Source organism: Protopterus annectens, chromosome 9.part0, assembly GCF_019279795.1.
Source record: "Protopterus annectens isolate FY-2018-M chromosome 9.part0, PAN1.0, whole genome shotgun sequence".
Classification (NCBI taxonomy): Eukaryota; Metazoa; Chordata; order Ceratodontiformes; family Protopteridae; genus Protopterus; species Protopterus annectens.
The window spans coordinates 935,829,142-935,852,709 of record NC_056743.1 but is presented as its reverse complement, the minus strand read 5'-3'; the positions used below and the strand labels follow the sequence as shown (position 1 = coordinate 935,852,709).

The 23,568-nt window shown below is 41.2% G+C and overlaps 1 protein-coding gene across 1 annotated transcript in view; it reads right to left on the bottom strand.

The window, feature by feature from the left end:
- The window catches only part of SPATS2 (spermatogenesis associated serine rich 2), a 1,115,118-nt gene that overhangs the window by 944,270 nt on the left and 147,280 nt on the right, over positions 1-23,568 (bottom strand). The window contains exon 2 of the mRNA XM_044083679.1: positions 14,899-15,153. Within this exon, the coding sequence (XP_043939614.1) occupies positions 14,899-14,923 (25 nt within the window). The 5' untranslated portion in view covers positions 14,924-15,153. The remainder of the gene's footprint in view (positions 1-14,898; positions 15,154-23,568) is intronic.

The window sequence follows — 23,568 nt, the reverse complement described above, 5'->3', positions numbered from 1 at the left end:
CATCACTACAGCAAGTCATGTCATCTCTAATATGCAGTAGTCATAACTACAACTGAACACACAGATGCATCACTTTCTCTGCAGCATTTAAGGCATTAACTGTAAATCCTCCTGCACAAGATCTTTTTAATGTAATTTGATTAAACAGAAAAAAAAGACAGTGAATCAAAACATGTGTATTTGTGCAGCTACATAGCTGACTTGTGCAGAACTCTAACTGGGCAGCATGGCCATTTGCATACTAAATCTCTGCTGGAAAATGGAACCCCCCCCCCACCCAAGTGATGTAGGAGTGCAAGGATAGACCAACTGAGTACACTTACCATAAATGTAGATGTTAGAGTGTATTCACTGTTGCAGTCGTCACACTTGGGTTATCTGCCTGCAGATAGCCCTCAGTCGGCCCAAATACCAGAGTTTTAGGATTTCTGCGTCAGGTGCTGTCACCTCTTCCATGAAGTCAGGTTGTCAGCGGTATAAAACAGGCAGCTGACGCCATTACATCCATTTTTCTTGCCCCAAATGTCAGAATCCCCCCAAATAGGAAGCTAGTATATGGTGGGGAACGCCACCAGTAAAAATTAAATACCACTGCCAATAAAAATGGCCACAGAGTGGAGAGGTAGAAAAGATATGGAAAAACCAGGGGGCTGGAGGGACGGAAAAGTACAGTTGTGTACACTTACCATAAATGTAGATGTTACAGTGTATTCACTGTTGGAGTCATTATATTTGGGTGATCTGCCTGCAGGTAGCCCTCAGCCAGCCTGAATACAAGAGTCTTGGATTCCTGCATCGGATGCGGTCTCTTCTTCCATGACATCAGGTCATCAGGGGTGTAAAACATATAGCCGACATCATTACATCATTTTTTCTTGCCCCAGATGTCAGGTACCCCCACAATGGGAAGCACATATATGTTATGGTACCCCTCCATCAAAAAGCAAATACACCGGAAAGCTTAAATACACCAAACAAGAAGGAAAGGCAGGGCCAAGAGAAGTCAGGGGGCTGGAGGGAGGGTAACCAGGACTGCAACAGTGAATACACTCGAACATCTACATTTATGGTAAGTGTACACAACTGTACTATGTTCTTCATGTTTCACCGTTGCAGTCATTACATTTGGGTGGATTCCCAAAGCTAAGGAAGGGAGGAGGAAGTTAGAGAGCATTAGGGCCAGCTATTACACCCTGCAGGACTGCAGTGGCAAAACCAGCTCTGGATTTGGAAAAAAATAGGCATGTGGTAATGCTTGGTGAAGGTATGTACAGAGCTCCAGGTAAGCAGCTTCTAGGATTGTCACTGGTAGGGACACCTCTGAAAAAGGCTGTACAGGTAGATGCAGCCCTGGTGGAATGTGATCTTATCCCCAGTGGGGCAGGTTTTCCATGGTGCTTATAGCAGAAATGAATGCAATGGGCTATCCCTTTAGAAATGGTTTGCTTTGAAATGGCCTTCCACTCTGCCCCTGCAGCAAGTCCAACTAGCAGTTGTTCAGATTTTCTGAGAGGCTTAGTCCTGTCCAAATAGAATCTAAGTTGTCTGTGCACATCCAAAGAGTGCAATATTCATTCTTCTTTGTTTTGTGGATTCGGGAAAAAGGTAGGCAAATTAATGAACTGATTAAAGGGCCACACTAGACACCACCTTGAACATAAAGGAAGGATTGGTCCTGAGGGAAATCTTGTCTGCATGGAAGATAATGAAGGGCTCCACTGCCATGAGGCCCTGTAATTCAGACACTCATTTTGCTGAAGTGATGGCTAGAAGGAAGGCTGTTTTCCAAGAAAGGAATGTCAACTCTGCAGTTGCAGCTGGCTCAAAAGGAGGGAGTGTGAGCTTTTCCAATACAAAGTTAAGGTCCCAGGCTGGAGCAGGGGGTTCTCCTGGGTGGTAAATTTTTGGCCCTTCTGAGGAATTGCTTTAGCAGGAGGTGACAGAAGAGGAGTGGTTCAGTATTATAATGTGCTGAAATGGAAGAGGCATGAATTTTAATAGATGAGAAGGATAGGCCCTTGTGCAGCATTTCTGTTAATTACTGAAGTATATCAGGTAAGCTGGGCACCGTTGTGCTCATCCCCAGAGTCTGGCTCCAGGAACAGTATCTTTTCCACTTTTCAGCATAGGACTTTCTAGTACTAGGCCTCCTTGCCTCCAGAATGACGTCTAGCACCTGCTTACTGAGGGATGCTATTGGACAGCTCAAGGAATTAGCCAGGCTGCAAGGTTCAGGGTTTGAAGCTGAGGGTGCAGAATCTGGCCCGCCTGCTAGGACAACAGGGAAGGGGTCTGACGCAGGTGCCATGGTTCCAGCAGTGTCATACTGTGCAAGAGGGGGTACCATTGCTGATGTGGCCAGTCTGGTGCAATCAGTATTGTCTTGGCTTGTCCTGTTTGATCTTTAGCAGAACCTTCGAGAGGAGAGGCAGAGGGGGAAAGGCATAAACTGAGAGGCTTTCCAAGGTAAAGGACAGGGCATCCACTTTCCAAGCTTGACTGTGGGAAGTCCATGTGCAGAATTTGTCCAATTGGTAGTTCTGAGGGGAGGCAAACAGGTCTATCTCTGGAGTCCCCCATTTGTTCCTCAAGTGGTTGAATATTTTTGGTTCCATTTTCCATTCGTGTGGGTCCATGAAATTTCTGCTTAGGTCATCTGCCAGAGAATTTAGCTTGCCTGGCAGGAATTGAGCCTATAGGTGCACTTGGTAGCTCAAGTCTGTGTTCCACAGAGCCATGGCTAGTCTGCAGAGAGGGTATGAATGGGTTCCCCCATGCTTCTTTATGTACCACATAACTGTGGTGTTGTCTGTCTTTACCAATAATTGTCCTGGAAGAATGTGGTCTTTGAAGGCTGTCAGGAAATTCTGTACAGCTAACATTTCTTTTTGGTTGATATGCAGGTGCATCAGTCTCAGAATCCATTTGCCCTGAATGCACTGCCCTGCCAAGTGAGCCCCCCATGCATACTCTGATGCGTCTGTTAGGGATTGGGTGGCAAGGGGAAGAGTGGAAGGTAGCCCCTTGTTGTGGTAGCAGGTCTCTGCCCACCAAAGGAACACTGTCTTTATACAAGGAATGACAGGAATCACTGATTCCAGGTCTGAGAATGTTGACACCATAGGCTTTTTAGATACCATTGCAGTTTCCTCATATGCAGTCTTGCATATGGAATTAGTAGAATGCAAGAGGCCATGAACCCTAGGGCTTGCAGAATTTTCCTTGCAGATAGCTGGGTCTTTGTGGCCAGTAGTTTGAAGTAGGCTGTCAAATAAACTTGTTTCTCTGGAGTGAGGAAAGCCATCTGGGAAGTTGTGTTCAAGCTTGCTCCCAGGAATACAATCTGTTGGCAGGGTACTAGTGAGATTTCTTTTTGTTTATGGTGTACCCCAGTGAGGTTAGAAGTTTCTTTATGAATGCCAGAGGTTTTAATAGCAAATCAAGGCTTTCTGCCTGAATCAGACAATCGTCCAAGTATGGGTATATTTGAATATTTCTCTGCCTGCAAAATGCAATGACTGGAGCTAGGTACTTTGTGAATAATCTGGGTGCAGTAGATAAGCCAAAGGACAGTGCAGAGAACGGATAGTGCGTGTAGCCTGCTTTGAAGCATAGGAATGGGATGTGCAGGTATGCTTCCTTTAAATGTAGTATTGCCAACCAGGCATCTTTGCCTAGCATAGGAAGCAACTGGTGAAGAGTCAGCGTCTTGAATTTTGGAATCGCCAAAAAGGTGTTTAGAGTAGACAGGTCCAGGACAGGACACCATGAATTGTCTTTTCTGGGTACCAGGAAAAGTCTTGAGTCGAAACCTTGTCCCTTTTCCTGTTCTGGTGCCAACTAAATAGCCCCTATGCTTAAGAGAAAGAGTACTGGCTTTTGGGCCTCTGCCCACTGATTTGGGGGTAGATCTGGCCAACCGCTTGGGGTTGGTAACGTGTGGAAGTGAAATCTGTATCCGTGGAACACTATATTTAAAACCCATTTGTTCTGGGTAATGAGTTCCCAGTTCTTTGCATGCAGAGCAATCTTTCCCCCCCCAAAGGAAAAGTCAGTTGAGAAGTGCTTGGAAGTTTTAAAAATAAGTCATTGAGACAGTTTACCATAGGGGGGAGTTTTATTACTCCCAGATTTGGAAGTGGGGACCCCCCCCCACTGCTTAAGTCCTGTGCGTACCCTGGGACTGAAGCCTTGGTGCTCTGCTGGATCTGGGTTTGGACTGAGAAGGTCTGGAAGAGGCAGGAAAGGACCAATTCTTAGAAGGTCAATGCCTACGAAATCCTGGAGGTTGTACTTGTAAAAAATCTTTAACAGTCTGCACAGATTTAGCTTTTTCCTCCATCTTTTTAAGAACTTCTGCCTTGTTGCAGACCGGCATTTGCAAACTGCTTCTGCTACGGGCACTGCACGGCAGGAAATACTGATGTAATGGCGTCGGCTGCATGTTTTATACCCCTGACAACCTGACGTCAAGGAAGAAGAGACAGCAACAGACGCATGACCCAAGACTTTGTTAACCAGGCCGACTGTGGGCTACTGCAAGCAGATAACCCAAATGTGATGACTGCAACAGTGAAACACGAAAAACATCAGAAATATCAGATTCCTGAACAGAAGAATCGGAAGGAATAAGGAATAAATGCCCTACCATATGGGGAATTTAAAAGAATCCGGGACCATACTAGTGTTAAGGAAGATATAGATGAAGAATTACATACAGTGTTTATGAGACTATTGGAAAGAGGATATGAATATAATCAATTATCAAAATGTAGGGATAGTGTGATTAATAATACAAGACCAGTATATAGTAGGGATAATACCATGACATATTCTAATAAAAGAGAAATTAGTGCAAAGAATAATGTTGAGAAATTGTTTTTTATAACTAAATTCTCCCCTTTCTCTGATATATTAGTCTCATTAGTTAGAAAATTTTGGTATCTAATTTGTGAAGATGATAACATAGGTGAGTTATTCCCTAATCATGTTAATTTCTCATTTAAAAGGGGAAAAAATCTTAGAGAAATTTTAAATAACAATCTTTTACACCATATTGGATCTACCCCAGTTAGGGTGGGTACTTTTGCATGTGGTTCATGCAGCATATGTAGTAGGGTTATCAATATTGAAGTTATTAATAACATACATCATATTTCTAAACATTTTTTTAATTGCAAGTCTACTAGTGTAGTATATATATTAGGTTGCTCATGCAAGGACATTTGGTATATAGGACAAACAAAAAGAATGATAAAAATTAGAATTTTAGAACATTTAAAGGATATAAGAAATCTAAATTCCTTTAGTCCGGTTGCTAAGCATTTTATGGATACTCATGATGGTTGTAGTGATAGTTTGAGATTTTGTATATTGGGAAAACCTTTTGTCTGTAAGGGAGATGATGTAGTAGGTAAACTGCTAGAATTGGAAACAAGGATGATACTTAAATTTAATACATTGAAACCATTTGGTCTCAACCAGGAGCTGGGCCTTACAATGTATAAGGGCATATTTTTGCACATTTATATTAGAAGCACACTTATTTACTAGTGTTTAGGGGATGATATTTAAGTATATCATTTGGGTAGTGATTTATTCTATAATTATTAACATGGAATTAATTCTTTTTATATACCCTATAAAAATAATTTTTGCTATGTGTATACTTATATTTCAAAATAATTTTTAACATATATGTATTAAATAAGTTTATTTCTTTATATATGTCTTATTTTTATACATTTATAACATATTTTTCATATGTATGTGCTGAATAGTTATATTATAAATGTATAACATGGTTTAAAATAGTTTAAATAGACTAGAATAAGTAAATGTCAAATTTTATACAAAGGTCACTTTAAATTTTGAAGTATAATTGAATCAATTTACCAATTAATTAAATAGTATAAAAGGAGTTCATTTTGAAAATTGAATTGTGATCCTTTGAAGGTGAATGGCCGAGGTACCAGATCGTTGATGGAATAAAGAACCTTGGTGGAATTTGACTGTTGGTGTGTTTTTGGGCAGAATTGCTGATTTTCGTATGTTTTTGGATATTTGAATATTTCTCTGCCTGCAAAATGCAATGAGTGGAGCTAGGTACTTTGTGAATAACCTGGGTGCAGTAGATAAGCCAAAGGACAGTGCATAGAACTGATAGTGCGTGTAGCCTGCTTTGAAGCATAGGAATGGGATGTGCAGGTATGCTTCCTTTAAATGTAGTATTGCCAACCAGGCATCTTTGCCTAGCATAGGAAGCAACTGGTGAAGAGTCAGCGTCTTGAATTTTGGAATTGCCAAAAAGGTGTTTAGAGTAGACAGGTCCAGGACAGGACACCATGAATTGTCTTTTCTGGGTACCAGGAAAAGTCTTGAGTCGAAACCTTGTCCCTTTTCCTGTTCTGGTGCCAACTAAATAGCCCCTATGCTTAAGAGAAAGAGTACTGGCTTTTGGGCCTCTGCCCACTGATTTGGTGGTAGATCTGGCCAACCACTTGGGGTTGGTAACGTGTGGAAGTGAAATCTGTATCCGTGGAACACTATATTTAAAACCCATTTGTTCTGGGTAATGAGTTCCCAGTTCTTTGCATGCAGAGCAATCTTTCCCCCCCCAAAGGAAAAGTCAGTTGAGAAGTGCTTGGAAGTTTTAAAAATAAGTCAGAGACAGTTTACCATAGGGGGGAGTTTTATTACTTCCAGATTTGGAAGTGAGGACCCCCCCCACTGCTTAAGTCCTGTGCGTACCCTGGGACTGAAGCCTTGGTGCTCTGCTGGATCTGGGTTTGGACTGAGAAGGTCTGGAAGAGGCAGGAAAGGACCAATTCTTAGAAGGTCAATGCCTACGAAATCCTGGAGGTTGTACTTGTAAAAAAATCTTTAACAGTCTGCACAGATTTAGCTTTTTCCTCCATCTTTTTAAGAACTTCTGCCTTGTTGCAGACCGGCATTTGCAAACTGCTTCTGCTACGGTCACTGCACGGCAAGAAATACTGATGTAATGGCGTCGGCTGCATGTTTTATAACCCTGACAACCTGACGTCAAGGAAGAAGAGACAGCAACAGACGCATGACCCAAGACTTTGTTAACCAGGCCGACTGAGGGCTACTGCAAGCAGATAACCCAAATGTGATGACTGTAACAGTGAAACACGAAAAACATCAGAAATATCAGATTCCTGAACAGAAGAATCGGAAGGAAAATCAGTTCTAGGTCTCAGACGGGGAAGGCTGGCTTCCCTTAATTAAGCTAATAAGGTCTTCAGCCATTCTAAGCATTTGTTTTTTAGGCATATGGGCCTGAGCATGCAATTTGGACATTGGTTTTCTAGGCGTGGGTCAAGTTTTAGGCCTGAATGAAGAGGATGGCGTTGGTTTAAAATGCTAGTCTGTAGGCCTGAATACACCCTCAGAAGCTGGTGCCTGCACAGCAGCTCCGGACCCATCCAAGGTAGAGACATCTGCAGGTTCTATAGTCGAAGGAGCATCTTGCGGCATACTGGACTCCGAATGGGTCTCAGTAGAGGCCTGCGAATCTGAGGCAGCGGGCATCAGGGGCTGCAAAAGCTCCTCACTGACTACCAGAGTACTGGTGACTAGCTTAAAGGAAGTTTTAGACCTATGCGGTCTGTCTCTGTCTTTATCCTCATGTTTTTTCAGACTATCAGTAGTCAGATGGCTTACCAAAGCCATTTCTGGATAGTTATACAGAGTACCAAAATAATTTGCTGCAAATATAGTCCGACGACGAATACTTCAGGGATTGAACAAGACACAAAACTGACAGCAAGGGATGTTGTGGTCTGGGCCTAAGCAAGGAATGCAGTTGTTTTTCGTTCGGCTTTTCCCGGTTAGGGGTCGCCACAGCAGAACTCCTGTCTACTAATGATTGGCAGTCGATTTTATGGTGCCGAGGTGCCAGCTCAATGCCCAACCTTCAATGAAGACATGCCCATTCACATGTCTTTCGAAAGCCATTCAACCGCGGGGAGGACATGCAGACTCCACACAGAAGGCGCTCCAGCAGAGAGTCGAACGGGAGAACCTCTTGCTGTGAGGCGACAATGCTACCCCGCTGCACCACTGCGGTCTTTATGAGGTATTTGCTTTCCACAGGTAATACAATTGTTATCTTTTACTGACATTGGTTAAGAGCAAGAAAAAGAATCCCCAACGGGGTACTTAGCTTTTTTGAAAACTTCAGTTCTGAAACTCGAAAACGAAAATTTCAGTAGTCGGCCGACCGGCACTTGCGAACTGCTTCTGCTTCGGGCACCGCGCAGCAAGAAAGACTGATGTAATGGCATCAGCTGCATTATACCCCTAACGACCTGACGTCATGGAAGAAGCGACAGCATCCGATGTAGGAATCCAAGACTCTAATATTTAGGCTGGCTGAGGGCTACCTGCAAGCAGATAACCCAAATGTGATGACTGCAACAGTGAAACACAAAGAGCATCCAGGACTGAAACAGTGAATACACTTGAACATGTACTATGTTCTTCGTGTTTCACTGTTGCAGTCATCACACTTGGGTTGATTCCTGAGGAAGGGTGAAGGCAGTCAAGAAGTGTTGGGGCTGGCTAGCAGGCCTTGTAAGAATACTGTAGCAAATCCAGCTCTAGATTTAGAAAAAATAGGTAAGTGGTAATGCTTGGTGAAGGTGTGTACAGAACTCCAGGATGCAGCTTCCAGAATGTCCCTGCTAGTGACGCCCCTGAGAAATGCTGTGGAGGTGGAAGTAGCCCTAGTGGAATGTGGTCTGATCCCCTGTGGGGTAGGTTTTCCATGGTGTTTGTAGCAGAAATGGATGCAGTGTGCTATTCATTTGGAAATTGTTTGCTTTGAAATGGCCTTGCCCTCTGCCCCTGAAGCAAAGCTGACTAGCAGCTAGTCAGACTTTCTGAAAGGTTTAGTCCTGTCAAGGTAGAACCAGAGCTGTCTGCGCACATCCAAGGAGTGCAGGATCCTTTCCCCTTTATTCGGAGGATTAGGGAAGAAGGTTGGCAAATGGATGGATTAGTTCAGAGTCACACTGGACACCACCTAAAGCATACAGGACGGGTTAGTCCGGAGTGAAACCTTGTCAGCATGGAAAATAATGAAGGGTTCCACAGCCATTAGTGCCTGTAACTCAGACACTCTTCTTGCTGAAGTTATGGCTAAAAGCAAAGCTGTTTTCCAAGAGAGGAACTTTACCTCTGCTGAAGCAGCAGGTTCAAAGGGGGGAAGCGTGAGCTTTTCCAGTACAAAGTTAAGGTCTCAGGCAGGGCTGGGTGCTCTCCTAGGGGGCCTTAAGTTGTTAGCCCATCTCCGGAATTGTTTGACGAGAGGGTGAGAAAATAGAGGTGGCTCAGTATTATAATGAGCTGAGATGGCAGAGGCATGAATCTTAAATGGAGAAGGATAGGCCACTGTGGAACAGCTCTGCTAGGTAATCCAGGATTTGAGGTAAGGAGGGCTGTGTTTTTTCCTCGAGACTGATTCCAAGAACAAAATCTTTTCCACTTTTCAGCATAGGATTTCCTAGTACTAGGCATTCTGGCTTCAAGAATGACGTCCAGCACCTGTTTGCTGAGGGTTGCTGGTGGTGTATTCAGGAGATAAGCCAGGCTGCAAGGTTTAGGGTTTGTAACTGTGAATGCAAAAATCTGTCCCTCCTGCTGGGACAGCAGGGTAGGGATCTGATGAAGATGCCAGGGTAGCACTGCTGTCAGACTGCGTAAGAGTGGGTACCAGTGCTGGTGTGGCCAGTCTGGGGCAATAGGAATTGCCATTGGCCTGTCCTGTTTGATCTTGAGTGGTACTTTTGAGAGGAGGAAAATGCATAAATTGAGAGGTTTTCCCATTGGAAGGATAGGGCATCCACCTTCCAGGCCCTGCTGTGAGGGTTCCTGGTGCAAAATGTGCTCAACTGGTGGTTTTCGGGGGAGGCAAAGAGGTCCACCTCCAATGTCCCCCACCTCTGGATTAGAAGGTTGAAGGTGTTGGGATCCAATTTTCACTTGTTTGGGTCTAGGAGATTTCTGCTTAAGTCATCTGCCAGTGAATTTTGTTTGCCTGGCAGGAATTGAGCATGTAGATGCACTTGGTTGCTTAAGGCTGTGTTCCACAGGGCCATGGCTAACCTGCAGAGTGGGTAAGAATGGGTTCCCCCCTGCTTGTTTATGTACCACATAACTGTGGTGTTGTCTGTTTTTATCAGCAGCTGTCCTGGAAGGATTAGGTATTTAAAGGCTGTCAGAGCATTCTGTACAGCTAGCATCTCTTTGATTGATGTGCAGGAGAATTTGGCCTGGGCTCCACTTGCCCTGCATGCATTTGCCTGCCATCTGAGCCCCCCATGCATAGTCTGATGCATCTGTTGTCAGGGTTTGGGTAGCGAAAGGTTGAGTGAAAGGCAGTCCCTTGTTGTGCTTGCATGCTTCTGCCCACCAAAGGAACTCTGCCCTTAGACAAGGTATGATTGGAATGACTGTTTCCAGATCCTGAGAATGTTGGCACCAAAGACTTTTTAAGTACCACTGAAGTTTCCTCATATGCAGTCTTGCATATGGAATTAGCAGAATACATGAGGCCATGAACCCTAGGGCTTGCAGTATTTTCCTTGCAGATAGATGGGTTTTGGTGGCCATTTGTTTGAAGTAGTTGGTCAAATAGACCTGTTTTTCTGGAGTGAGAAATGCCATCTGGGAAGTTGTGTTCAAGCTTGCTCCCAGGAATCCAATTTTTTGACTGGACACCAGTTGTGATTTCTTTTTGTTGATGGTGTACCCCAGTGAAGTGAGGAGGCTTTTTACAAATGCAAGGTGATGAAGTAGCAATTTCTGATGGTCCGCCTGAATCAGGCAATCGTCCAAGTATGGGAAAATTTTGGATATTTCTCTGCCTGCAGTATGCAACGGCTGGAGCCAAGTACTTTGTGAATACTCTGGGTGCAGTAGACAAGCCAAAGGGATGTGCAGAGAACTGATAGTGCATAGAGCCTGCCCTGAACCGTAGATATTTCCTGCAAGACTCACTTATGGGGATGCGCAGATAAGCTTTTTTCAAGTCTAGCGTGACTAACCAGGCATCCTTGTCTGGCATAGGAAGAAGCTGTTGCAGGGTAAGCATTTTGAATTTTGGGACCACCAGAATGGTGTTGAGAATTGATAGATGAAAGATTGGGCGCCAAGAGCCCTCTTTTCTGGGCACCAGAAAAGTCTGGAGTAGAAACCCTGCCCCCTTTGTTCTACTGGAACAGGTGAATAGCTCCGATATTGAGCAGGGGAAGTACTTGTTTTTGTGCCTCTGCCCACTGGTTTGGAGGAAGGTCTGGAAACCCGCTTGGGGTTGGCAGTGAATTAAGTAGAATCTGTACCCCTGTGATACAATGTTTAGGACCCATCGGTCCTGAGTAGTGGACATCCATTTTTTTTGCATGAAGGGCAAGTTTTCCTCCTAGGAGCACAAGTAATTGGGCAGGGCTCGGAAGGATAATTGAAAAGTCATTGTGAACTCTTTCCATAAGGGGGCGGCTTGCCACTCTCTGTTTTGAGGTGGGAGCACTCCATTGTTTAGATCTCTGCATACCCTGAGACTGTAGTCTGGGTGGCCTGTTTTCCCTGGGTTTGGGCTGAAGGCCTGGAAGGGGATGGAAAGGAACAATTTTTAGAAGGCCAATGCCAAATGAATCTAGGTGGCTGCACTTGTAAGAATTCTTTAACAGTTTGCATAGATTTAGCTTTTTCTTCCATCTTTTTAAGAACCTCTTCTGCTTTGGTGCCAAACAAACAGTCCTTCTTTAAAGAAGCATCTAGTAATTTTGATTTGACATGATCTGGCAATGTTTGTTCCTTCAGCCAAGCATGCCCTCTCAGTACAGACCCAGTGACTGCAGCCCTACAAGATGCTTCTAGGGCATCAAAGCCACACTGCAAAATATGCTTACTAACTTGGTTTGCAGAATGCATTAACTCTTGTAAATCTTTATTTTCTGCACAATCTGGGAGTAACACCATTTTTTGTTTAATTAGTTCCATAATATAATCCAAAACAGAAACATGGTGTGTGCAAACTGGTAAATCAAAATATAAGAAATCCAGTAAAAAGCAAATAGCGACCAGACCACAGCTAATAAAATCAAGCCAGGTTTTATTCCAGGAAATACAAATGGTGAGCACTTTCGCAGTAAGAGGGGGTGCATGGAGAGGAATAAAGTAGAATGTAAAGAACTAGAATGGATCATTAGAATGAGAGCCACTATGGGGAAAGGGTTGAATGATAAATTTTCCATCAAACCTATGCTAGATAAGAGACATCTTAAAAAATAGGTGTCTTTTATGTATTTTACTAAAAATTGGTGCATATAGGCATCTCCTTTTTTACATGTATTTATACCTTTTAGTATTTATTGTACATTTACTCTCCACTATGATACAGCTAGCTCCTTAATGGGCTACATAGTAGTGAATTCTTATTTGATGTTTTATTAATTGCTACTGAGTTTTGATTGGCTCACATGTATTTTTAAACTGATGAGTGGAATGAAGAATTTGTCTGATGAAGCAGTTTTTTACTGCAAAAGTGCTTACCATTTGTATTTCCTGGAATAAAACTTGGCTTGATTTTATTAGCTGTGGTCTGGTCGCTCTTTGCTTTTTTACTACTTCCATAATATGTTGCTGGTATTTCAACATGTGAAACTGGGAATTTAATGCTCTGATGGCAAGAGTTGCAGAGGTATATACCTTCTTACCCAATCTGTCTAAAGCCCTGGAATCCCTGTCTAAAGGGGCAGGCTGTAGCAGCCTTAATTCCTTTAGGTCCCTGGGAAATGGTCTCTGGATCTGCATCAGAATTCTTAGAGAAATTTGTGAGAATCGGGTACTCTGTAGTATCGGTCAGGTTTTTTTAGGGGCCGGGGGTAAAGTGTCTGGAGTAAGACTTGATTCCATGAAAACATCTACAACATCCAGGACAGGGGTATAGCTAGAGGCCTGTGCTGGGGCAACTCTAAAAATTCTCTGAGTCTCTTTTTGGATTGAGGGAAGCCCTGGCATTCCCGACAGAAATGCTCTCTTAAAGTATGCAAGGTTTCACCAAAAGAAAAATCCTCTGGAGGGGAGACAGAAGGAATGGATTTCCTCTGCATCGGAATCCTCATATGTTGATAAGAGCATGTCCTGATAATCAGAAGGGTCAGAGTCATTGGACTCCTGGTCTGTAGAATCAGAATGAAACTCAATTCTTTGTCTCTTAGCAGGGGAAGGCTGGTTTCCCCTAATTAGGGTAATAAGGTATTCAGCCATGCTAAGCATTTGTTTTTGTGGCATGGGAGCTTCAGCATGTGCTTTGGTCGGTTTTTTAAGCGTAGTGCATACTCTGGACCTGAGAAACTCGGTAGTTTTAATTAAAAACAAAGCTGTCTGTTTAATTCGAACATCGGTAGGTCAGAATACACCCTTAGAAGCCGGTGCCTGCACAGCGGCTCCAGACCCATCCAAAGTAGAGACATCCGCAGATTCCATAGTCGAAGAAGCATCTCACACCATACCGGACTCGAATGGGTCTCTGCAGAGGCCTGCGAATCTGTAGGAGTGGGGATCAGGGGCTGCAAAGGCACCTCACGGAGTACCGGCTGACCGGCGACTAGCTTAACGGAAGGGTTCTTGGCAGTTTTGGACCTATGCAGTCTGTCTCTGTCTTTATCTTTACGTTTTTTCGGAAGATTGGTAGTCTGATGGCTTATCAAAGCCATTTCAGAATACGGAGAATGACCGCAAAAGAATTTAGCGACAAAGATAGCCAGACGAATGGTTCAGGCATTAAACAAGGCACAAAACCGACAGGAAGGGACGTCGTGGTCAGGGCCTAAGCAGGTGACGCAGTAAGAATGAAAATCTCTGTGAGGTATTTGCTTTCCACAGGCAAGACAGCTGTTAACTTTTTCTGATATCGGTTAGAGCAAGAAAAAATTATCCCCAATGGGGTACTTAACTTCAGGTTTGAAACTCAAAAAACGAAAATTTCAGGAAGCAGCCGGCCGGCACTTGCGAACTGCTTCTGTTTTGGGCTCCTTCTCAGCAAGAAAGACTGATGTAATGGCGTCGGCTGCCTGTTTTATACCCCTGACGACCTGACGTGTGATGACTGCAATAGTGAAACACGAAGAACATCAGTGCAGCAGAGCAGCAACTTGACAAACTATAGGACAGGAGGGAGCTGATGGCTGGCAGGCACAGAGGAAGAGAACCCAGAAAACTGTTGAGCTAGGTCAAATAAATGCAATCATCCATCAGTTATTAGCTAGGTGAGATACAATAGGAAGTCTACTCCATTACTTTGATATGTACACAGAGGTAGAGTCTCCAGATCTACTGGAAAATGCCTTCACTCCTACTAAAAAGCAATAATTGTGATCCCTATGTAAAGACACAGGAAACCAAGACTTGCTGGAGCTTTGTGGATTATCTTAAGAAGCTAAAGCTGCCTTGCCTGAACAGAAGTAGATGGAGTACAAAAAAATACAAAGTTAAAAAAAAAAAAAACAACACTTGAGTACCATCTTATGCTGGACCACTACCTTTCTTCTCTAAACAATCCAGGACTGCTACCTTTCATCTCCGTGAACAGTCCAAGGTCAATGTTCCACTCCAAAGACCATTCCACACAACTTACATTTAATACTAAAATCACAAAGAACTGAAAGCAGTCAGGTACTTAAAATATGCCAGCATCCAGCAACTTCTACCAAAGAGCATCCACTCATTCAGTGTTTGTTAATGACATATACCTGCTTATTTACATTATATACTGCCTGCACAGGCCAATTCGAAAAGCAGGTCAGGTTAGGGCTTCAAATCATGGTCTTAAAAAAAAAAAAAAAAAAAACATCCTCCTGTAATACTCACCTTTTTGGTTTTGCTTCTTAGCCATTCCAGATTTATTCAGCTTAAAATTCAAGTCTGTGAATTCTGAACAGATATAAAATTATCTGTAAGAGCAAAAAGTCTTGTCTGAAGGAGGAAAGTCAAATGCTAATCTTGCAAATGAAATGGATAGTTCTTCCAGAAACTTGGCAGAAAACAACACTTCGTTTGTCTTTAGGTTCTGTTTGTCTACAGGTTTTCACAATGAAGGCATCCGATACTAACAGTACATGGATTCTGAAAAAAGCACAAGATCAGTGAGTAAGCACACCACAACTTTCAAAGTTACAAATAAAATACAGGCATCCAAAACATGAAATGGCATTAGTTAACACAAATCGTAGAACTATGCAAACACCTAGTACTAAACAATCAAATCAGATTTTCCATAACCAAAATTAATACCTTATAATTCTGGTTGCTAATTTCAAAATAAACATTTAACTTTAGCCAAAAAAGTTAAGCAGCTACAAACACTCCCTGCGCAAGGTGTACAGCGGCATAAAGGTGACATACGGATGCACAAACACAAAACTTTTGCTGCCGGTCCGAATGCCATCACCAAATGTCAGTCTGAATGCCTTTCTTCTGTGCTGATTACGGAGACATTTTTCAGATAAGTGCCCATTTGGGGGTTCTCCTTATCTTTCTTTTTTTAATTTAGTGTTGGTTGGTTTCATGTCATTCAGAAAAGGGAGAACGTCAGTATGGGAGGCAGATTCCCCATAAAGGCAGTCATGACCAGTCTCTCTTCTGGTTGGGTGCTTCCCACAACTACACGCAGGGCTCTATTTGCCAAGCGTTTTTGTCCCCAAGACCCTGCGTAGTCATCTATCCTTTATTTACCTTGAAAACCAGATTCCATCTAGTATGGAAAAAAAATAGAACTAGTTGATGCAGGTTACCTTTACACTTCAGATAGGCAGGACAGATGACTTATAGCTACAAGTTACACACAATAATACACAGCCAAGCACATTTTCAAAGGTCAGTCAGCAAATTCTGCTGAATGACCTGCAGCAGTGCTCCAACATGAAGAACTGCCTCCACAGCAAATCAGGCTGCAGCGTACAGACAAGAGTCACAGCAGTGAATAAAGCAGTCGATATTACAGGAAGAACATTAACATGCAACAAATCTGAATTCCCTGACTCTGATAGCAGTAACAAATCGGACTTTCAGCAGTTAACAGATCACCTAGTTTGCAGTGATTATAGTTGTACCTCCATTCAGCAAACACATGAAGTTCTGGGAGGTAAGATACCTAAAGGAATTTATCCCCAGTTTAATGTGGAAACTGGTGAAAATTGGTGAGCTGTCCAGATACTAAAGCTGGATTGAAAGATAAATATGTATTTCTGTACTGTTCAAGGGCAGCTTGTGCATTAATGTTAAGAGTTGGTGTTAACTTATTTGGACCCTCAGTAAACTTCAAACTCTGGGCCTCCCTACTACAAACAGTGCTGCTTCAAGGCTCTGATGCCCCTATCAACACCCCATCAACATGCATTCTGTTTTAATGTTTACCTTTCTCACCTTACTTCCCTACAGTATTCTGAACATCAATCTCTTTCCTTTCCTATCTCCAATTTGGGGGCTCTCAAATAGTCTCAAAAGATAAGAGGTGATTTGTAGTTCCAATGTTACAAACTTCTGTACTACACCAAGGCAACAAATGTCAAGGGTTCATTTGCACTGCCTTCATTCTCTTATTTATGTTTTTTATTAGGTGGCCGCGGTGGTGCAATGGTTAGCATTGTCGCCTCATAGCAAGAGGTTTTCTGGTTTGATTCTCAGCTGGGGTGCCTTCTGTGTAGAAATTCTGGCTTGATTCTCAGCTGGGGTGCCTTGTGTGTGGAGTTTGCATGTCCTCCCTGTGGTCACGTGGGTTTCCTCCCGGTGCTCCAGTTTTGTCCCACATTCCAAAGACGTGCAGTAGATGGATTAGACACTCCAAATTTGCTGTAGGTGAGTGTGTGTGCACAAGTGAGTGGTGCAAATGAACTACCGTTACAGGGCTAGCCACCTAGCGGTGAACACCTTGGCTCAAGATGATTGCCACTGAGAAAGTGACACCCTGATCCCATGTGCAAAATGGGAAAAGGGGATGAAGATGGATGGACTGAAGTCCATCTAAACCATCTCATTTCTCATGTCCTTGTAACATCAGCACCACTTACATATTCTGCATTCCATTTTTGTCTGGTGGACCCCTGACAAAAAAAAAAGTATTCAGTTAGCTGGTCATCTTTTCTTTCACAGCTGAAAGGTGTTCACTGACACAGGATTGGACACCTATCAAACTTAACTGTTTACAAAACTGCAAGGAACTAGGGAACATCAGAGCTCATCAGTGACTCAAGCTTGTTAAAATCACAGAGTCAGTGCATCTTCAAAGCTCGTACAGTAAACTCTGTTAACCAGAAATCATGCAACCATCAAAAAAAATTGAAGAAATACAGTACAATTTTCATGTGTTGCACTTTGTTTTCTCCCCTGCAGAAAAACACCTTACATTTTTAGAGTTTTAAAAAGGAAAACAGGAATAAATTCCCCCTCCCTAACCTGAGAACATGTCAAACCATACAAATAGTACAGGGTACAGTATAAGTCAGGCCTGTTTTTAATAGCAACTCTCAAGCAACCAGAAACTACAGTTATCCGGCATCTACCAATCCTTATGGGTGCTGTTTAACTGAGAGTTTACTGTAAATTTAAGTAACAAGGCATGGGGTAAGTTGGGGGGGGGCGGGGGGGGGGGGGTTAGTGTCCTGAAGAAAGTTTTTGGGCGCACATACAAGAGTCCAGTCATGACATGCTAAGCTATATTAAGCTATATTAAGTAAAAAAGAATTTTTACTTTGAACTACAACAATCCACCAATAAAGAACCAAAAAAATTCTGGTCTACTATTAACAATCTAATTACCCCAGGCAAATTAATCACACCCAATCCCCAGGACTTAGACCCCGAAGACTCTACTTTAATAGCCAATAATTTCAATACTTTCTTTACTTCATCCATACAAAGTCTTGCTAACCACCTATCTCCTGATACCTCTCAACTGCTCTTAAGTAGCTTCAATGACTCTCTTCCTCTCCTTCAACTACAACCCATACCCACCTCTTATATACAATCTCTATTACACAAACTTAAACCCACTACCCCCTCAGCAGACAAGCTTCCTGCTGAATTCCTGCAAGTAGCAGCTAAAGCTATTGCCTATCCTGTCTCTATTCTAATAAACAGATCCATAAAAGAAAGTGCTTTCCCAGCAATTTGGAAAATATCACACATCATACCCTTACACAAAGGAGGCAAATCTACCGACCTTTCTAACTTTACCAATTGCACTGTTATCTCCTCTAGCAAAAATTATGAAAAATGTATACATAAACAACTACTAAACCATCTCCTCCTTAACAACCTACTAGCTGACACCCAACATGGATTTAGGCCTTCACATAGTACTACCACTGCACTACTCTCTTTCACCAATACCATCAACTGTAACCGTAATAACAACAAACTAACCTCTTCTCTATTTCTAGACCTGTCAAAAGCCTTCGATATGGTAAATCATACACTTCTTCTCCACATACTGAAATCCCTTGCCTTGGATGACTCTTCTTTAACCTGGTTCTCATCATATCTAGAAGATCGACATCAAGCAGTACTCTGGAAAAATTCTCTATCTACTCTATTACCTATCTCATTAGGAGTACCACAGGGATCTATACTAGGCCCACTTTTATTCTCCATCTTTATTAATGATCTCCAATCATCTATCCAAAACACTACCTGCATACAATATGCAGATGATTCCACTTTAATCTGTACAGCCTCCTCTCAACCAGAACTCCAATCCCTTACACAAGCTACCTTTTCAATCGTTGAACAATGGTTCTCTAAAAGATGTCTTCTCCTTAACCCCAAGAAAACAAAACTATTACTTTTTTCACCTACACACAAATCTACTCAACTACATTTTACTATCACTGCAAGTGATAACTCTCACATTACTCCTGACTCCACTACAAAACTGCTTGGTGTTACTATTGATAATAATCTTAGCTTTGACCACCACATTAATAACACAATAAAAACAGTTAATAAAAAGATTGGTTCACTATACAGAATAAAACCCTTCCTTACACCTAAGGCACGGACTACTTTAGCACAATCACATCTTATCTCTACCCTTCTGTATGCATCCTCGATCTACACTAATCTATCTAAAGGTAACCTTAGGAAACTGTCTACATCCTACCACAACATAGCTCGATTTGCCACTGCATCTCAATATAGAACTCACCACTGCATAAACTTAAAACTTCTACACTGGCTGGAACTTCCTAACAAGATTATCTATCAACAACTCTTAATAGCACATAAAATTTTATATCAACCCTCAAAAACACCTGCTCTTAGCAACCTCTTGACTCCCTATAATAATTTAAAACAACTACGCTCCTCCCAAAAGCTACAAGTTAACATGACCAGAATTTCAAACTCTGCAGGGAACTGCCTTTTCTCCAACTCAGTTGGCAAAATATGGAATAACCTTCCCTTACATATCTCCTCTCTAGCCACTTTTCCTTGCTTTAAAAAGCAACTTCTTTCACATCTGAATAACTTCTGGCTCTGCTCTTGTACCAATCTAGACTAACCTACTTTCATCTTTCAACTATATTTGCATTTTATTTAACACTCTAAATCTCTCTCTCAAATCATAAATAACATTATGATTCTACTGTTACTAAAAAAAAAATTATTATTTTTATTTTCATGTTTTTAATTACATAATTTGTATTACATAGTTAGTATTATCTATTTGTTATTAGAATAGCATCACCTGACCTGAACTAATTTCCTTGTATTATTGCTCTTTGCCTATATCACAAGTGTTTTTTTACATGTATTTCTATAAACATGCTTTAATCTGTGGAGCTTTTCTCCCCGGGCCTCCACTGAAAATGGACAATGATCCAGTTGGACTAGCCCGGTCAACAAATGTAAAATAAAATAAATAAATAAAATATTAATGAGAAGTTATTAATGCAGACATGGAGTTAATACAGTGATGAGATCAAATCCTCAAAAACCTATTTTAAAATACACCATTTCTTTATATTGTACAAGTTCACATATCTAAGTTGGCAAAGCTGGTCAGACATTCACTACAATTAATCCATTGTTGACAAAATGGCATGCATCTCATGGTAAGCAATGATTCAGCATACTGGTACACTGCTCTATTCCCTGGAGTATACATACAAATCAACTTACTTTGTGACTCTTGCACACACGTTTATCTACTAAAAATGGCAAAAGACTTAGTTGTGCTACTGTTATAAACTTCCATAAAGCATCAGAGTCAGTACAACAGGTCAGTTTATACCATTATTGGTTCCACCCATACTAGGTATTAACTCGGTGCACAATACACTGTTCCCCAGACACAATACTGAATACCAGAAAACTACAGCAATAAATGTATGAACAATAAGAGACTCAAACTAGCCTGAACAGAGTTCATTCTATTGAGAAAAACAATTCTGCTCAAAACTCCAAGCATGATTTAATGAAGTGAAAAACAGCACAAACCTAAAACTACCCTACTTTAATACATGGCAACATAGCCAAAAATTAAACCTTTCAACATTAATTATACAACAGAGTCCTTACAATTCAAAAACATACATGTTGATTGAGAAGCGGAATAAGACTACCCATTGTAAATCCAGCATATACCAACAGAAAGAAGTACCATTCAACAGCAGGTTACTGAAATACTCAAGAAAGCAGGCTGTCTACTAAAATATACTTAACTTACCCTTACATTTTATATGAGGGACAACTCAAGGTATGTTAACTGATCCTTTGATCAACTATACTGCCGCTAACCATACCTTTCAACTTTGCAAAGTTTCGCAGAATACCCCTCATTTTCTTCAAGTTTTTGCCCTGCCAATCATAAAATGTTTGTTTTTGAAGTAAATTACTGAGGATTTCTGAAACTCAGACATACTTGAAAGGTTCACACTTCAGACTGCTGGCGGTGGGGTTATTGTTGGTAATCAAGAGCAGAGGACAGTGAAACTGCTATGGACCTGCTCTCATGGCACTTCCCCTTCAATGCACTGAGCATGTGCCATACTAATGCACAGTGCATAACAATCAAGTTGAGGAAGCAGAGGAGTACTAAATCGCCATCATATAATGACTTTAAGAAAGGTAATCAATTTCTTTCCTAAACAGTGTCATTGTATAATACCAATAATTCAACTCCAGGATGTGAGTATAACCGGATTTATCAGTGGTTGGCTTTAAATCACAAGGGTGAACAAACCACACCAACCATGGATATATAAACTGACACTCACACCAAGTCTGGATAATTGATAAATTACCCCATTTCAATGACATACAATACATCTGCACAATCACTCATTTAAATTATTTTGCAGACAAAAGAAGGCATCCAATACATTAGCTACAATCAAGTAATTTACTAAAAATGTTGAAGTATCAGACAAAAAGATCTATGGTTTTATATCGCTGAATTTTAAGTTTCCAAATCAAATTTATGACTGGACAGGTTTACAGTTCTAGAGAACTCCAGAAAAATGAACACAGAAAAGGCCTCCGGCCGAGTTAACAAAGCCAGCTGGAGCTACAGCAGAATTAATAGAATCAGTAAAGCAACATCAAGATTAAAGGAATTAAAAGGCAAAATAAATTAACAAAGACTCATAAGCCTTTAAAAGCAGCAACAAATCAGGATGCCCCCAAGCGACATTAAAAGAGGAGGAGCTTAACAATATTAAGAGCTAAGAAGTCCAGCCGGGTAAAAAAATAAATAAATAAATAAAAATCCTGCAACAGAATTAATACAGTCAGATTGTAAAACAGGATGAAATGAAATCTGGGGGCACTCAGATTATGAGAGTCAGACTGCCAAAAGAATCGACCCATAGCATGAATAAGAAATCAAAAATGCAATCCAAACCAACAGGATCAGGAGGCTGAATAGAAAAAATAGATTCACAATACTTTGGTAGTAGGTTCAGTAAGTCAGGAATCCCTCAGGAGAATTAGAGTTAGGAAACTGACAGCACAAAATATATCACTCCTCCAACCAAGATAACCTTTTCTTGAAGCACAACATGACAATAAGAAGCTTGGCCTTTTATTAAACACACTGAACTATAGAACAAAACAATAAAACATCCAGTAAGCGCTTTCACATTTTCTCGAATGCTTCATCAGTCTGTTAAAAAAGCTATGCCATTTCTACATTTAAATACCTTTGCTGTTACTTCATCAACCAATCATTATTATTCCTTAATTGATGACATCACTGCTTAATTGGTTAAAAAACTTGATTAAAAATTGCTGGCTGAAACTTGTGTTCAAAACCTCTGCGATTCTTTATCTTAAAAACAAATATTTAATTTATAATAGATGCCTCAACCTCATACAGCTTAAAAACATATATACATATCTCAAACTATATGTTCCATTATTTAAAAAAAAACATATGCTTATGTATAAATGTATACTATAAAAATGTAAAATATATCAAATATATATGTTGTTTATTAATGGATTTGTGAGCCATCCTGAAAAACACTAGGCTAATGGCTTATAAACAATGTTAATGCTTGTTGTCCCTTGCTATCAAGAATGGTTTCATGGACACTCTGTCATTCAAACCAGATAGTCTATCTGCTTGTAACCTCATGATCCACCTTGTCTCTCTTTGTTCAGTGTAGTTCCTCCAACCAAACTAAATAGATTTGAGTGTGCATATCTGCTTTAGTGGGGATGGGGAATAGGACCTCCCAACAGGATTAACTGGGTCAACAACCCAGTCAAGGTCAACAGAAAAATCACAGATTTATTAAAATAACGTCTGGCAGGGCTGACCTTTGGTCAACTGGTGCCCTAGGCAAAATGTCTCCACAGCGCCCCCCACACCACCCAGTGCCCCATCCTGGTCTACCTACACCAACCAGAGTATTGGAAAAGTGCCCCTGCTAGAGCAGTACCCTAGGCAGCTGCCTAGTTGGCCTACGCCTAAGGTTGGCACCTGCTCTTGGTCTTTGTACTAACAACTTAAATACATTTTTTCAGTACTACTGGAGGAGAGTTTGAATTTTAAATGGTAGAAATAATGCAAGTCCTAACCTTTATTTAGAACCTCTATTTTTATATATTAAGCAAAATTTGTATCATAATGCACCAATACTTTATAGGAATAAATTAGTAATGTCGGCATTTGCTGATGATCTTATTTTTTATTGTACAACCCCAATTTCTGATAGCGAAAAGATATTAAATGTTATAAACGAATTTTCAGAAGTCTCTAATTATAAAATTAATTTGGAGAAAACTAATATTTTCCCCGTTAAGAACTCCTAAACCTTTTTCATTAATGTTCCTGTTGGGGAAGATATCATGTAAAGAAAATATCAAATATTTGGGTATTAGCTTCTCTACGGATAATAAGGACTTTTATAGTAATAATATTAAACGAGTATGGGAACTAATAGTAGCTGATTGTGGCAGATGGAGGAATTTAAGACTACCGGTATTGGCAAAAGTATCAATAGTGAAAATGAATATATTACCAGGAATGTTATATAT